The 16,376-nt window shown below is 40.7% G+C and overlaps 2 protein-coding genes across 4 annotated transcripts; both read left to right on the top strand.

Annotated features, from left to right (window-relative positions):
* The first annotated feature begins 6,239 nt into the window (after positions 1-6,239).
* Positions 6,240-11,399, top strand: LOC148867685 (putative beta-D-xylosidase). The gene is made up of 6 exons (XM_088981480.1): positions 6,240-7,188; positions 8,700-9,148; positions 9,236-9,333; positions 9,421-9,771; positions 9,864-10,277; positions 10,399-11,399. The coding sequence occupies exons 1-6, from the start codon at positions 6,775-6,777 to the stop codon at positions 10,998-11,000; spliced, it is 2,328 nt and encodes a 775-aa protein (XP_088837606.1). The 5' UTR covers positions 6,240-6,774; the 3' UTR covers positions 11,001-11,399.
* A 1,565-nt stretch (positions 11,400-12,964) lies between these two features.
* On the top strand, positions 12,965-16,366 carry LOC148867684 (uncharacterized). Of its 3 annotated transcripts, none has more exons than XM_088975377.1 (6): positions 12,965-13,314; positions 14,452-14,508; positions 14,631-14,678; positions 15,270-15,332; positions 15,728-15,790; positions 16,058-16,366. In XM_088975377.1, exons 1-6 carry the CDS (start codon positions 12,982-12,984, stop codon positions 16,064-16,066), a joined length of 573 nt encoding a protein of 190 aa, XP_088831503.1. In that variant the 5' UTR covers positions 12,965-12,981; the 3' UTR covers positions 16,067-16,366. The 3 variants fall into 3 exon arrangements, 2 of the variants coding, with proteins under 2 accessions (XP_088831503.1, XP_088831504.1); XR_016109273.1 differs by having other exon boundaries at positions 12,968-13,314; positions 15,656-15,790; XM_088975378.1 differs by lacking the exon at positions 15,728-15,790 and having other exon boundaries at positions 12,968-13,314; positions 16,058-16,294.
* Positions 16,367-16,376: the final 10 nt, after the last annotated feature.

Here is a 16,376-nt window from a genome sequence, read left to right as displayed (position 1 = left end):
ATTATGTCAATTTCTAGAAAATCAGCCAAAAAGAACAACCCTTTTTAGGGGTCACCTTTTGTGGTGATCCCTTGATTTTTAACTGATTCCGATTTTTTGAGGATGATATGGCGTCTAAAATGGCACTGAGTAATAACTCTAATACAAAAATAATCGGCCCATGAAAATCAATACCAAACATACTCAAAGCCGATTTGTCAAAAATCAGCTTACATGACATAAATGATACCAAACAATTTTTGATGAATTTTCAATAATCACTGATTCCAGATTCTGGATAATCGGCAAGGAAAAATCATCATTGATGCCAAACATCACCTTAGTGCCTTTACGATTATGTCAAATTCAGAATGCTTCAAAGCAGCAGAACGAGTTTAGCTGAATCTTAAGCTCATCCCTCTCAAGCGGGCCCTTAGGTCATAAAGAGAACCCTAATATAACTAAGGGCGGCAGGAATTTGACATGTTTGGGAGGACTGGACCAATCTTTGGCATGACACAATTGTTCCTTTGGCCGCCCTCCATTCAACCATTCATGGTGCAAACTTCAACTTAGGACAGCTCCATTTCATTGCTAGGCTAGGCATATAGAGTTGTCCATTTTGTTTCTTATCCATAGGACTTAAAAAAGGCCTGAATCACAAAATAGGTTGGGCCCATAGTTGTTTTCTGGAATGGACTCAGATTGAGAATACGTGGTATGTTCTTCATTGTAGATTTGTAGTTGTGTACACGCAATAAGGTCGTATAACCTCTTTTTGCTTAAAAAGAGGCATTAATTTACAATTACCTCATTCTCTCTCTCAGATCTACTGACTGAGTGATATTATAAAAAGAAAAGGTTTTCAAAAGATGAATCCACATTGTTCACAAACAATGAGTAGTTGTACAATCACATTGTTTACAACTACTTGGGTTTCAGGGTTTGTATCATTTAATATTATTGGAAACTGATAGTTTAAATTGTAAATGTATAAAGAAAGTGCTCCTTACTACCATTTTCTCTACCTTTTTGACTCTTTTTTTACACCACTAAACAAACACATGCACACCATTCACCCAATTTCTAATATGGGCCTTTGCATGTGAATCCCAACATGGCCTTTTTTTTCTTTTTCTTTTCAAGTAGAAAGAGGCGTGCTATAATGAGGACACCCCTTATCATGACAGGGATGAGGTGCCCTCTGAAACTGACATCTGTAACTAAAGAAGATTGGCAATTGGGACCCACCTTCAAATTGGCTCCCCATAAAATTATTCGTTTATCATGAACTTGTGGATGGATAGAAGTTATTTATTGATGTTTTTTAGATTTTTTGCTTAGATAAATGGTGCCTATTCTCGTGGGTCCAGATCATCTGTACATGGGACACGTGGCAATTGAAGATAGGAAGCTTCATTGCAGCTAGGATTAGACCTGGCAAAAACTTGACCCAACCTGCAAATCTGACCCAACCCAACCCAAAAAAACAAGGTTAGGGTCTCATATTTAGCTATCCGAATGTGAAAATGACCCGACCCGAAAAAAACTGGATTAGGTTGGGTCATGGGTCAATCCACTGACCCGATTGTCAAGTCTAATTGGGATTATTTATGCATTGTTAGAAGTTTCCACTCTTTAATTTTTTTCTATTTAGTCTTTACTTTTTATTGTTTACTCTTTAAATTGTTAAATGTTCAAGTTTTTTATTTTATATTTGAATTCTAAGTTTTTTTTTTTTTTTTAATTTTGACATTTTTTCATGTAATTTTTCTTTATTTTTTTTAAATTTAATTATTTTTTGGGATGACCCAAATTGACCCATGGGTCAACCCTAACCTGAACATTTAGGGTAAGGGTCTAGCAATTAACAACCCAACACAAAATTCAACCCGACCAAAAAGCAACCTGAAATACCTTAACCCGACCCATCCAACCCAATTACCAGGTCTAGCTAGGAATGTATACCGGCTCCAAGTAGCAATGTTAGAAGGGATTTCCAAAGTAGTAGGAAACCCAGCAGAGGATAAGGAGAAACAAATGATGCTTAGTTGGCAATTCTATCTGCAAATAACATTTGCCTCGTCACACTCGTCAGGAGAGGGTTGGGTTCATGTCCTATCATTTATATTTATTGTTGTAGCATAACTTCAATGCCAACACAACTCTACGTATTATCCATAGATTTTGGGCCCATTCTTAGTTGTATTATTGTTAATCTCTTCCCCCCTTGTCACAGCTCACAACTGGTAGTCTGGTGGGCTCTCATCCTTCCATCCAACCAGCCATTTTCGTGGAAGACATCACGAACCCATCTCTCTCTCTCTCTCTCTCTCTCCATATTCTTGCATGGGTCATTGGGTCTTGAATGAAGAAATCTCACTTGTTCAGTCAGAGCAAAACTTCAGTGCTTCAGTACATACACTGATGACGATGATGACTGGCTCCTAATTAACCTATGGGTGGGGTCGGGAAGATAACAAGATAGTAATAGATCTCCACCGTCCGTTACCAACGTATATGTGGTTGTTTATCCGGAATGGATTAATGTCCATAGATTTCTTTGTATGATGGGTGGCCCAATTAAATAGGTCATGTGGGCAGCTTAACACGCCACGGCTGGTATCAACGTTAACATCAGGAAAACAAAAAGAATCTTGTCTCTCTACCAGCATAATTATGCATTGATTTGGTAGTGAAGTAAAAGAGGGGAAACCATGCATGGAGCCCCTTATCGTATCCAAGGAGCGGTCCCCACTTCCAACTCTTGCCCACGTCAGAGTATTCAAACACTTCTCTGTCAAGGGCCAGTTTGTAAAGACAGCTTCTTTGATCGTTAACTTTGTATGGTGGTTAAAGAGAGGTGATCATATGGGTGCAACATACGTGAGTAACTACCTCCAATATATAAGCTCACCAAATTAAAAATTAAAATCCTGGGTCCCGCATAAGGTGAAAGCGGTCCTCTTCTATATATCTCAACTCATGAGGGTATATGTGAGCCATCATCTCTATATTTGGTGTCTTTATTATGAGAAGACAAAACTACACCAGAAAAAGCCCACGTTCCACTCACTATATGTTGGGTCAATAAAGGTACACAAATGCATAAAAGGCTGTATTTGGTTTGAAAGAAAAGATAGGGAAAAGGTTTTATTTTATAGATAAAAAGGGGAAGAATGAAGGGAATTGATCAATATTTATACAACAAGCCAATGTACTGTAGAGCTGGAGATGAGATGGGTTGGATATATATGGGTATGTGTTGATTTAATGTGAAATTTTTCTTCATGGGACTGATGATTTCCCTTGTTAATGCATGTAGACGGATGATGTGGGCATGTGGGTCAATATTCCAGAGAATCAATCAAAACCAGAGAGAGAGAGAGAGAGAAATGCATTGGAGCTTTTCAGTCTTCTCAAATGGCTTTTTCTAATTTAGGGAAAGAATTTGGATGGAAGCTAGGTTGTATATGAGAGCTATCTGATAAGAGCATGTAGGACCCCTTTCTCCCTTCCATCCAAGCTGCCATGTGAAGGGATAATATTCTCAGATAGTTTTAGACTTCGTTTCATCAACAACTCCACCAGCTGGCAAACCCATTCCCTAATTAATAGTGTAGCGCGAACCATTGTTTTGAAAATAGAAATATCTTTGATGAAAAGTGTAGAATTATTGCTTATATATATATATATATCTACATTGGAACTAGAAGGCAAGAAAATTACTTAATTAAATAACAAGCAAGAAAGGTACGCATGTCTGTGTGGAAACTTGAAGATTACTCCTTCATGGTGAAGTAGTCATGTATCAAGCATAGCCATTCAGCAACTAACGTGGTGTTTTGTTCTGTTTTGACAACATTTGGGCCCTGTACTCCCTGGCATTGCACCATTATGGATGCCTTATCTGCATTTTAGGAGACAATTAGACCAAGTTTTTGGAAGTTATATATATTTCTCATCCTTGCAAATTCAGAATTTTTATGAAGCAAATTAAATGGGTAAAAAAAATAAGTGCTGCAGCCAAAATTTGTAATAAGGGTGAAAATGAAAGGTTGTTTGATTGAGACCTCGGTATGGTATCACTTATGCCTCAGAGTGTCACCTCTAATCACAGGAGAACATTAGAGGCTTCAGGTTGATATTCTAAAAGAATGGACTTTAACGATTAAATCAATAATGTCAAAAGTAGAGAAACTGAACTGAAAGAGATCGGTGAGATATGATAAGCTGTGAGGTGAGATCAAGTGAAGTGTGTCTAGGTGTCTAATGTGTAGTATCAAGTGTAATGTATGTCCACGTGTTGATTCCTTGGTTGAGTCAGCTTGATTAGGTCAATTAGGCTAATGTGAACTCAATCAAATTAGATTAGCCATGCTAGCTACTCTTAAAATGAGGTCAATTAACAACTTTACCTCCAGCTTACCACCCGTTGGCAAATTTGTGGTCAATTTTGACCGTATTAATAAGAAATCACAAAACATTGGTAAATATGTGTTTTTTAAGAAACCATAGCAAGGCTTCATTACAGAAGATATTACACCTAAGGTGTTTGGAAATTATGCAAATATGTAGTGTAAAACAGTTCATATAAATTGTAAATTTGGGTTAATTTTGTATTGACAAGTTTATCTTCTTACCAAACAGACTTTTAGTTGTAATAGATGCAAAAACGAATTCCAATCAAACATATGTTTTTCTTTTTATCAAAAGCCCGCTTGGATGCAAATATACATCTGTTTTATTGATATACTTTTGGTTCAGTTTGGAAGGAGTACAAATGCAAATATGTAGAGTGCAAAACCTCATATTTTGTATTATTTTGTATATATTTTCACTGTACATATTTGTATTTATACTCTTTCCAAACTAAGAATTTACATCTTATTATCAATGTAAATATGTATTGCTCTATCACTTGTCAATACAAATATATAATGTTGCCAAATACAAGCAAAATTAAAGTGAAGTACAAATTTACCCTGAACCAGTTATGGATAAATTGCATTTAATAAACTAACTAATTTTCCAACGATTCCGGCTCCATATTAATGCAGGATGGTTTACGTTTGAAATAATTAATTTGAAGAAGCAAGGCAAGGAGTTCATTATTTCTAATTAAATGGTATATAGAAATGGTAGAAAATGAATATAGCTGCAGCTACAAATTAAATTTGAGACTTGAATTGAATAAATGGTAGATAACGCGTAGGTATAACAGGGCCCCATTGTGAGCGGCCAAGCACGTGGATGGCTTTTTAGTGGGTGTATATCTCTTTACCACTCTATTCACCTCATAAATGTTAACAATGCTGCAATTATTGAAAATAAAAGCAATTAGAGACTCTTGAGGCAACTGGAGCCTGCACTATCACTACACTGCCTAACAACTAGCTAGCATTGATAAATCATACATCCAAATTCATCAATTCAATAGAGGTCCATTCCAAGTTGAATTATTTTATATTTATCATGGTTTTCAAATTATCATTGACTTGGATAATCGGACCATTCATCCAGAGAATGGTTTAAGGCTATGTTTTATCTTAAATCTAGCTTTTGACTAAAAATCGTTGAATCAATCAATGATCTGTTAATTTGGATGGTCGAATTATTAATCTGTTCAACGATTTTTAGCTGTTTTTTATTTTTAATTATTTTTGTTAAAATGGAACATCCATTTGAATTATACAATTGAACCGTCAACCCAAAAACAACCGGTTCTATTTCCGGGTCATTTTTTAAAACATGATATTTATACTAAGAAAAAAAAATCCTTGTATAAACTATATCATTGAAAGAATGGATTAAACATTTTAACCCTTGGCATAACGAGTTTAACAATAAGACAAAGTTTGTAATATGTTATGTCGAATCTAGAGATATCACGACTAACGAGTTACTAGACAGAGAGAATGAAGAAAACTCAGGGCATCCCAACACACTTGACCGGTCACCGGATAAGAGATTCGATCGAGTTCCCCCCCCCAATTTTTACTACCCAAACTTTTGCAGGTACTGAGTTAAATGTTAAGAGTAGAGGAGAAATATCGCTTCATTTCCAAGCTACTTTTTCTTTTGTAGTTTGTTAATTTGTTACTCTCTAAGTCTAAGGTGTGTAAATTGTGTGCAAGATTTTTGGTGCCAAACAAACTGCTCTCTCTCTCTCTCTTAATATATATTCAACAAAGAAAAACACGAAAAAGAAAAAGAAGTCTGTCTTAACATTTAAGTCAAAGTTGCGTACAAGTATATGTGTGATTTCATGGGATTGTAAGAGGTTCCATTTTTTATTTGAGAGGGACTGCAAGTAGAAAACCCATGTTACAGTGAGATTTATGGGGCGTGTGCGACTGCGACCACTCGATCTCTTTGGCCCCGGGCCCCACCCAGCCCAGATCGATCGAGCCTCATCCCCCCAGCTCCAGCTCGACGAGGGGGTGCGTGTTTATTATACCAACCTAGCATTTCTTATCGGTTTATCACTCACGCAACGCAATCAACAAATGTCTCTCTCTCTCTCTCTCTCTCTAAAAACAGTTCATGGACGACGTGGAGATCCAATCATCAAACCCATTTCTCTTTCTCTTCATCACTATTGACTACCCTTCCCTCCCGGCACTATCATCCTCTATATAAAGCAAGTACCCTCCCCCCTCACCATCCTCAGCAGCTTCCACACACAACCCCAAAACAATAATAAAGAAAAGAAGTGTGTGTGTGTGTGTGAGGCTGTAAGCGAGCGAGACAGAGAGAGAAGCTCTTTTAATTTGTTAGTAGTGATAAACAAAGATGGCCTTCAAGTTCAAACCACCCATCTCCCTCTGCCTTGTGATATTCGTTGCTTGTTTGTTTGTTTCTCCCCGAACCGGAGATGCCCGTCCGGCATTTGCCTGTGACCCTAGAAATGGGCTGACGAGAAACTTACCCTTCTGTCGACCATCTCTCCCCATACCCAATAGGGTGAGAGACCTCATTGGACGACTGACGTTGCAAGAGAAGATTAGGCTACTGGTGAACAACGCTGCTCCCGTGCCGAGGCTAGGCATCAGGGGCTACGAGTGGTGGTCGGAGGCTCTTCATGGCGTCTCCAACGTCGGCCCTGGAACCAAATTCGGCGGAGCATTCCCCGGAGCTACCAGTTTCCCTCAGGTCATCACCACCGCTGCTTCCTTCAATGCTTCCTTGTGGGAACAAATTGGACGGGTAAACCCTTTTCATTTCCTAAATTCCTTCCTTTTGTTCTCGTTTTTAATTTGTGATTCTCCGTTCCGCATTTCATTATCCCTTGTTGTCTCTTTCTTTATATTTTTTTATTGATAACCGGAGAACGTTGACACTCATTTCTGCGGCTGCTCGCTAAAAGTGTAGTGTGAGAGAGTGAGCAAAAGCATCACAAGGATAACCGATGATTCTTGGTTTATATATTAGGGGTGAGATTGAAAGAGACATGCGATATATTCCATTATACTTTATTTGATAATAGTGTATGATCGTAAAAATATTATAGTTAGGCTTTTGAGGACCACCATTGCTGTCTCATCTATATTAATTAATAAATACTATTCACTCATTGGAAGAACAATCACGGGTGGTTAATAAGGACAAATATGTCATGATATTTGCTCTTTCTATTCTATCTCTTGGTGGTGACTGGTTGACTGGTGAGGGCAGTGGGGAATCTTTTTCAGTTTTTCTTCTTCCCCGGTTATGAACTGATCGGGTACGGGTTGGGTCAAGGATTTGTACGTTTGTGGTGTCGGTTACGGAGCAATAAAATTCGGTCCACAATTTTCATTAAAATTTTTCTTTCATTAATTAGAAAATAATTATCGATCCACCCAATTGGGAGAATGGGCTATATCCCCTATTTCAGTGGACCAATTGAACCACACACACACAAGAAAAAAAAGGGATAGACCATAATTGGCTCATTGGCTCAGTTGGTAGCCCCTGTTTTATAGACGACCCATTGAACAAAAAAGAAAAAAGGGGATGATGGACCATAATTTTTACATCAATTCTGTCAATGACCATGTAATCCGAGCCCAGCCCATGAACAGCTACATAAATCCCTATTATAACTGCTAATCATGGATGGAGGGGATGTGAAATCCATTAATTACCAGCAGAATTTGCCCATTCATTATTGAAGAAATTATCTTAAATAACCTGTACAAATGTAGAACCAACCATAAATTGTTTGATTTAGGGGGCGGTCCCATAACCTGTCATATTAATTAGGGTCATCCGCCTTTGATATTCCATATCCATGCTGGCCTACTAATCAGCTTAATTGATGCGCGAAAAAGCAGCTTTTTAGTGTTTCTGCTTTTCATTGTTCACCTTTGCCGAAAAACAGAAAAAAAGGTTTTTATATATACACCCTTAAAAGTATCAACCTGCAACAAGTGGCCCATAGACAAAACACTACAGTACCAGACTATCATCATCTTACTTGGGTATCCGGGTGACCCGGATACACCTCATAGGATAAAGTCTACAGTTATTTTACATAATAAAAGTACAGCTTTGGACTGGTGACTGGTGACCGGTGAGTCATGACTGATGAGAAAGAAGAGAATCTCGTGGATAAAGCACGTAAATCAAATTTACCACGTTGATTGAAAAAAAAAAAAAGAAAAAAAAAATTGGGCCCAGAAGGCAGTTTGGCATAAGTGAAAATTGAAAAATTGTTGTTGGTGGTGGTGGCGCAGGTGGTGTCAGACGAAGCGAGGGCCATGTACAACGGAGGGATGTCGGGTTTGACGTATTGGAGCCCAAATGTGAACATATTCCGAGATCCAAGGTGGGGCCGAGGGCAGGAGACTCCCGGCGAGGATCCTCTTCTAGCCGGGAAGTACGCGGCCAGCTACGTAAGGGGACTCCAGGGAAACGAGGGTAACCGGTTAAAGGTTGCCGCCTGCTGCAAACACTACACCGCCTACGACCTCGATAACTGGAACGGCGTTGATCGCTTCCACTTCAACGCCAAGGTTAGCAAGCAAGACTTGGAGGATACGTACGATGTGCCGTTCAAGGCTTGTGTGGTGGAAGGCAATGTGGCCAGTGTCATGTGCTCTTACAATCAGGTCAATGGCGTTCCCACCTGTGCCGACCCCAATCTCCTCCGCAATACTATCCGGGGTGAATGGCGTCTCAATGGGTCCGTCTCTCTCTCTCTCTCTCTCTCTCTCTCTGGTAGTAATCTATCTGGTATACTTACCTGTAAAGGGTTGTGGGTTGCCCACAGATATATCGTTTCAGATTGCGACTCGGTTGGTGTCTTCTACGACGACCAACACTACACCTCCACGCCCGAAGAAGCAGCTGCCCTCGCCATTAAAGCAGGCTAGTTTTCTTCAACAATTCCTGAATTTCTGCCCTCATTGACGTATTAGTACAAAGCAGCTATCAATGGTGTTGGTCATTTTGCAGGTTTGGATTTGGACTGTGGGCCTTTCCTCGCCGTCCACACGGAGGCGGCCATAAGGAGAGGCAAGTTGAGCGAGTGGGACGTTAACGCTGCTCTAACCAACACATTAACGGTCCAGATGAGGTTAGGGATGTTTGACGGTGACCCGTCGACCCAGCCGTCTGGGAATCTCGGCCCAAGGGATGTCTGCACTCCGGCCCACCAAGAGCTCGCACTAGAGGCAGCTCGACAGGGCATTGTCTTGCTCAAGAATCATGGGCCTTCGCTGCCCTTATCCACTTTTCGTCATCGCACCGTAGCCGTTATTGGCCCCAACTCAGACGTCACAGCCACCATGATAGGAAACTATGCAGGTTAGACAAGCTGAAGCAAGAGAAGAGAGAATCCTCAGACGAAATTACCCTTGAAAAATGAGAAATTGACTTTTTTTTTTTAATGAACGAAGGTGTTCCATGTGGATATACTACTCCCTTGCAAGGTATTGGGAGATACGCTAAGACCATTCACCAACCGGGTTGTAGTGGCGTGGCCTGCAATGGCAACCAGCTAATTGGCGCGGCGGTGGCCGCAGCCCGACAAGCGGATGCAACAGTGCTGGTGATGGGATTGGACCAATCTATGGAGGCGGAGTTCAAGGACAGGGTAGGGCTGCTTCTACCGGGACACCAACAGGAGCTCGTATCAAGGATCGCTATGGCCTCCAGAGGTCCTACCGTGTTGGTCTTGATGTCTGGTGGGCCGATTGATGTGTCTTTCGCTAGGGATGACCCACGTATCTCCGCCGTCCTATGGGCAGGGTACCCTGGACAAGCTGGAGGAGCTGCAATTGCCGATATCTTATTTGGAAGAAGCAATCCAGGTATGCAAACGCTGCTACAAGTACAAGCCTGCACTACACTTTGTAGCAGGTGAATACTATTACATGTGGCAAGCTGTCGATGACATGACCTTAATTTTCTTTTCATGGGTATGTATTACAGGTGGCAAGCTGCCAATGACATGGTACCCACAGGACTACGTGGCAAAGGTACCAATGACGAGTATGGGCATGCGGCCATCGGGTGGGTACCCCGGCAGGACCTACAGGTTCTACAGAGGCCCAGTCGTGTACCCCTTCGGCCACGGTATGAGTTACACCAACTTTGCACACACGGTGGCCCAAGCACCAACCTTGGTTTCGGTTCCTCTCGACGGCCGACGTGCGGTTGGCAACTCTGCTACCGTCTCATTCTCAGGTAAGGCAGTCAGGGTCACACATGCCAAGTGTGATGGGCTGTCCGTAGTTGTACATGTAGATGTGAAGAACACGGGGCCCATGGATGGAGCCCACTCGCTGCTTGTGTTCTCAGAGCCCCCAACCGGGCAATGGGCCCCCAGTAAGCAACTAGTAGCCTTTGAGAAGGTGCATGTGCCAGCGGGGACCGAGCAGAGAGTTGAGGTGAAGATACATGTGTGCAAGCACCTCAGCGTGGTAGACCGGTTTGGAATTCGGAGGATTCCAATGGGCGAGCATAGCCTTCACATAGGTGATGTCAAGCATTCCGTCTCTCTACAAGCAGCACTGCAGGAGATCAAATACTAGTATTTGAAGCACAGATTCAGATTGGTATGCCCAGGTGGCTTCTTCTATAGTAATAGGAAGAGAAAGATTACTTGTCACTGGGAGAAAAGGATCGATTCAGGCAGGGCACTGTGGTCCTTATAAATAATGTTTAGAATAATAGGTTAGCTGAATGAACCGGTACAAGTAAGTCGGTGGTACATGATTGTGGATTCCTGATCCTGGCACGACCGATGAAAAAGCAAGAGTCGGTGCCATTTATATTTGAGACGAACACTGGTGTAAATTTTGTGCTCCAAAAAAACAAAAAACAAAAAGATGAAGAGCACTTTATATTGGTCATAGAGATGCAGCGAATCAATTGTACAAATAATTAAGACGATATTTGTCATGATATGTTAGTCGTTTTTCTCGGTGAAACAATGCTCAGATCACATTGGCGCCCCACAGAAAGACCCCCACATCCACATCTCACGGTGCATTTGGGAAAATTTCCTTGTACTTGTCATGGGAGATATTCCCAATACACGGGTGGAAGGTGCAGTGGGACGCTTGTAGGGCTGACCTGATTTCAATACACGTCAGTACATATTTGAATGTAAGGTAGGTACATCTTCATCGTGTATGGAACATCTCCGGCTGAAGATGTACTGTGAAACGTTGTGGTGGCAGTCTGGTGGGGGCTGATTTGAACTCAAATCAAACGGACCCTAGGGAGTGGAATCGACAGAAAAATAGTTAATAAATAAATGGTCCATATGAAGTTATCTGTCCAAACCTTAAAGTGGCGTCAGATTGAGAGTCAAGAAGTGTGACCTGGCCCCCTACTTTATCAGATCATCACTCCTTTTCGGAGACCCGAAATGAAGCACCACCACTACTCCAGCCACTAGGATGTGATTGTTACAAAATTGAAAACCATTTAGATGACAAGCTGGAGAAAAACAAAGTTTAGATAAATATAACAAAATTGAACACCGTTTTGACACGTGGAGCTGGCCAATTCCCTTGGGTTTCTTAGTAAAGAGGACGAAACTACTAGTAAGAATCATGGGACAGGGACTGCTCTAGCTTCTGAGAAGTGGAATTGATGGATTAATACGATGAGGCTCCACTTACTGCGCTCGTCCCGCCGCGAACCAAGGTAAAAAGATTCTAATACAACTAGAGCCGTCAATTGGACCGGATTAATTTAATCCAATCTCCAATCCAATATGAGTCTATTACAGATGTACCAGGTCCAATCCAATTTAAGTTGAACTCTAGACCATTTTGTATCGATCCAATTCAATCTATGGATTGTTCAATCTGTTTAAATTAGTTCCAACTAAAACCCGGTCTATTGATACATGTATCTTTATCTTTTATCAATGTACTGTATGTTGGTTCAATTCAATCCAATCCAATATAATTCCATTACAACAGGTCAAGCCCAATCTAATTTAACAAATACCTTGGACCTTTAAATCTAGACTGGTCCAATTCACTATATCTTATTAGTTCATTCAATATGTACAAATTGATTTTGATTTGGTCGGATCCAACCCAAATCTGGTACATTGACACCCATAATACCGGTTCGCAACAGGGTAATCTGCTGCTGCTACAATACATCCAAGCTTCAATCATGGGAGTGTCAATGCAATAACTTGTCTTTAATTTTTACTCACCGTCGGTAAGAATATAGGAGGATCAAAGAGATAAAGGACGCAGAGCTGTATTATAATCAAACGACGAACCACCATGCTTTGCAAACCCCTACCTCTACGTCTCCAGTATATAATACAGTAAATTATATGAAATGGGTGGGCCGAATCAGAAGCCTGAACCCACCGTAACTCGACCCATGAGCCCATAGAAACCCACTCGCAATATCCCTAGTCTGAGGACCCCATCTTCCCTTTTGAGTTTTGACTCATTTGAGCTGGGTAAGGACGTAAGGTAAGGTTGCTCCTTTTTCATCCATTATCCATTTGCTTTTCTCTCTCTCTCTCCTAAAAATATGAACAAAAAGATCCACCTTTGTTATATTCTTGTTTGTGGTTGCTTAATGGAGTCTGTCATTCTATTCATTCCTTTATTTTTCTGCAGCGTATCTCAATTTGTGTACTATCCCATCTCATCCTTTTCCTCAACCCTACGTCCCACCCCCGAAGCTTTTCTTCCTTCACCACATATCCTCTTATCCCCTATACACCCCCCCCCCCCCCGACTCCTTTTTAACTTCTCCCCACTCCTCATTCCTATCCCCACTCTCTCTGCAACAGGAGAGCTTGAAATGGCGAACTGCAACAGAGGTGAAGGTGAGAAGTATTTAGCTTATCAACAAGAGGAGGTAACCTCTCTCTCTCTCTCTCTCTCTCTCTCTCTCTCTCTCTCTCTCTCTCTCTCTCTCTCTCTAGTTCTGATATAATCTAGCTATCAGAGCAGGACAGTCAAGGGTTGTCCTCATCAGATAGTAGCAGAACTGGATTGGGATTATTTTCTCTTTCAAAAACATGTGTATGCATGCTTATAGTCAGCCATGGCCAACTGTTTATGTCATCGAACGGACAACGCAGCAAGGGCTAAATCCGGGATGTGCACTGTTTTCTAAAGACTCCATCAACCCCCTCTATTTAGAAGGTTCTTAGCAATTAGCATACGCTTTTGCCACCTGTCAAGTTTAGCGAGCTAATTGAAAAAAAAAATGTCAACATTCCTTCAAAAATTTTGGTGAAATATTCATGCTTAATACATACTTGAAAAAAAATATGTAATATCACATTTATCTCTTGTTTTATGACTTCATTGTTCAATTCTCTTGCCCGATGGTTTAAGACTTTTGTAAGTAGGGGAAAACAATACAACGGAACCAGGTATTTGTCGGCGAGGGCCTTACTTAGCCCAACAACACTTGCCACGTGGACAAATTAATCATCTTTTCCGAAACGATTTTTAAATAGAATAATTGGTCAGGCTTCAACAGAAATAAGCTGAGAAAAAAGTGTAAATAATGGTGGGATAATGGGATCTGCTATGGGATACGTGACCCAATCAAGGGTGAACACGTCAGTAAACCAGAAGACCATCTGAACTGGGCATCTATTATTTGCCCTACCCATGGTCCACAAAACCCTTTATTCTACCATTTATTCACATTTTTCTGAAAGGCATATTCCTATGAAAACTTCCTCCACGATAGAGTTGGAGATGGAAACAAACTATTCGAATCCATTTGGGCTTGGGCCTCCAATTATGCTGCCACTTGTAAGATTCTTAGGTCACTTGGACCTCTTCTCTTTGAGTCATGGAGCATGACTCGTCTGTCAAAACCCGTGCCCACTGCCCACCTTACGGAGATTCTGACTTGTAATTACAATATTGGGCTCTTACTGGGCTGGACCATTTCTCAAGTCCAGAGTGAACTTTTGTGTGTATGTGTGTGGATAGAGTTTATTCTACCGTTACTGATAACAGTTCAACACAACAGGCATCGCAAGGAAAGAAATATGGACTTCTGTCCAGAAAGAAACCCTTAATCTCAAAGGTAAATGTACGAAGAAATATGTTATTAGTTATTATTTTTGGCTCAATTGGTTTAGTTTTTTTCTTTTTTCTTTTTTACTTTTACTTTTTATAATGAAAGAAGTCATAATTCCATATCTTCAGGACCATGAACGGGCATTTTTCGATTCAGCTGATTGGGCTTTAGGCAAGGTAAAAGACTACAGTGATGACTCACCCCAATACATGTAATGCATGCTTTTGAGTTCTTAATGGAGACTGCAATTGATTCTTGTGAGTTGGAGAAAAGGTCTGGTGACCAACTGACCACAAACTTCCAAATGGATTCAAAATTGTCCAACCCATTAAACACCAATCCAAGTAGTTAAAGCCAAATGGATCAGGCTGGGCTAAGATTCCTACTTGCTTCTTGCACTAGGCCTAAAGCTTGAAGCTAACAGGAATTCCAGGACAATATTAAGCTGTTGGGACTTGGGGATGGATACCCTATCACCCTTGTTGCTCCCTAGTCCAATTTGGTATTTAGAAATGTGGATGAGACCCGAGTGAGGCCCACTCTGTGTTTTATTGGACCTTCATCAATGCCCCAACCCAGACAATATGTAAAAGCCTAAGTACCAGCCCAAGCCCAGACCGAGCTGAACCATCCCACAATTCAGGGCAGTTTCTGATCTGGTGAGGTTTTCAGAAAGGAGCCAAATGAAATAAGATCCTTAGGGATAAATGGATAATCTTCAATGACTAATTATGTTGTATTGTTGTTCATTGATGGTGTACACACAGCAAACAACAGGCTTCAACGAAAGGTCCAAAGCAGCAGTAGAGATGCTACGCCCTAAATTACAGGTATTTTCTATTGATAATGTATTGAGAATTTGAGATTGTATCCCAAGGGACAGACTTAGGGCCCCTTTGGTTTGTGGAAATAGGGGTCTATAATTGGAATCGGAATGTCCAACTTTTTGGTTGAGTGGAATCAGATTCCCATTCCCATTCCTGGTGGAATGGCTATTCCCTCCCCCTTCCCTTGAGAATAAAATCCCATTTGATTTCAATTTCCATTCCAATTTCTGTCTAATCAAAACAGTCTATCGGAATGGGGTGTTCCAATTCGGATTCGGACTGTAAATCAAATGGACCCTTACTTTATTTCCTAAAAAAATGGGCAGAAAAGATCAATATCAACTAGTCTACTCCTTTTTTTACCACCAAATCATTGATCTTGGCACCGTAATCCCTAGCGGACACCTCGTCAACAGCTACCCCCTCGGAGGCCTACTTGCACAACCTGTGGAGAAGACCAAGTGAGTGTTTTCATCCTATTCATATTTTTCTCCCCCTAATTTTCTAACAAGTTCGACTTCAGTCAATGCACGCCCATGCTCACACTTCGAATAGCCTATTGCAACCTTGCATTAGAAATATCTCCCTATAAAATAAAGTACACAAGTGAGAAAATATTCTCAATGCAAGACTATAAAGGCTGTTCAAATAGACGTTGCACTGACGGAAGCTAAACTCTTTTCTAACATCCCTTCATTAAAACTTATTTTAATGACATTTTGGTGCAGGCAAAGTAGATCCTTTTTGGGCAGGAGAAAGAAATTCCCTGTTCTGCCAAGAATTACATATCCTGTGTTCATGAGATGAGACATAATGGAGCTCAGAATATTTTCTCCAACCAATCAAACTCTCAAATAATCTTTCTTGGTAGAAATATAATACTTCTCTAATAGAATTGTAGTTATTGCTTGATAGCTTGTTTGACACCATTAATTCCTCGGATACAAACAGTCATACGGGCATCACATGAGTGGATCAACTTTAGGCTGTCTTTGATTTTATAGAAATTAATAGATGAATAGAAAGAATCCCATAAACATCTGTCTC

The sequence above is a fragment of the Nelumbo lutea genome, chromosome 3, assembly GCF_056320005.1.
Source record: "Nelumbo lutea isolate HS-2025 chromosome 3, American lotus-T2T, whole genome shotgun sequence".
In the NCBI taxonomy this organism is placed as follows: Eukaryota; Viridiplantae; Streptophyta; class Magnoliopsida; order Proteales; family Nelumbonaceae; genus Nelumbo; species Nelumbo lutea.
The sequence above is the reverse complement of the archived record's forward strand: the minus strand, read 5'-3'. Positions and strand labels throughout refer to the sequence as shown.

Excerpts from the sequence above, each read along its gene's own strand:
- LOC148867685 (XM_088981480.1), top strand. The coding sequence starts at position 6,775 with ATGGCCTTCAAGTTCAAACCACCCATCTCCCTCTGCCTTGTGATATTC. Across the intron at positions 9,772-9,863 it reads CATGATAGGAAACTATGCAG|GTGTTCCATGTGGATATACT; the intron begins GTTAGACAAGCT and ends TAATGAACGAAG. Across the intron at positions 10,278-10,398 it reads ATTTGGAAGAAGCAATCCAG|GTGGCAAGCTGCCAATGACA; the intron begins GTATGCAAACGC and ends TATGTATTACAG.
- LOC148867684 (XM_088975377.1), top strand. The coding sequence starts at position 12,982 with ATGAACAAAAAGATCCACCTTTGTTATATTCTTGTTTGTGGTTGCTTA. Across the intron at positions 14,509-14,630 it reads AGAAACCCTTAATCTCAAAG|GACCATGAACGGGCATTTTT; the intron begins GTAAATGTACGA and ends CCATATCTTCAG. Across the intron at positions 15,333-15,727 it reads TGCTACGCCCTAAATTACAG|CGGACACCTCGTCAACAGCT; the intron begins GTATTTTCTATT and ends CGTAATCCCTAG.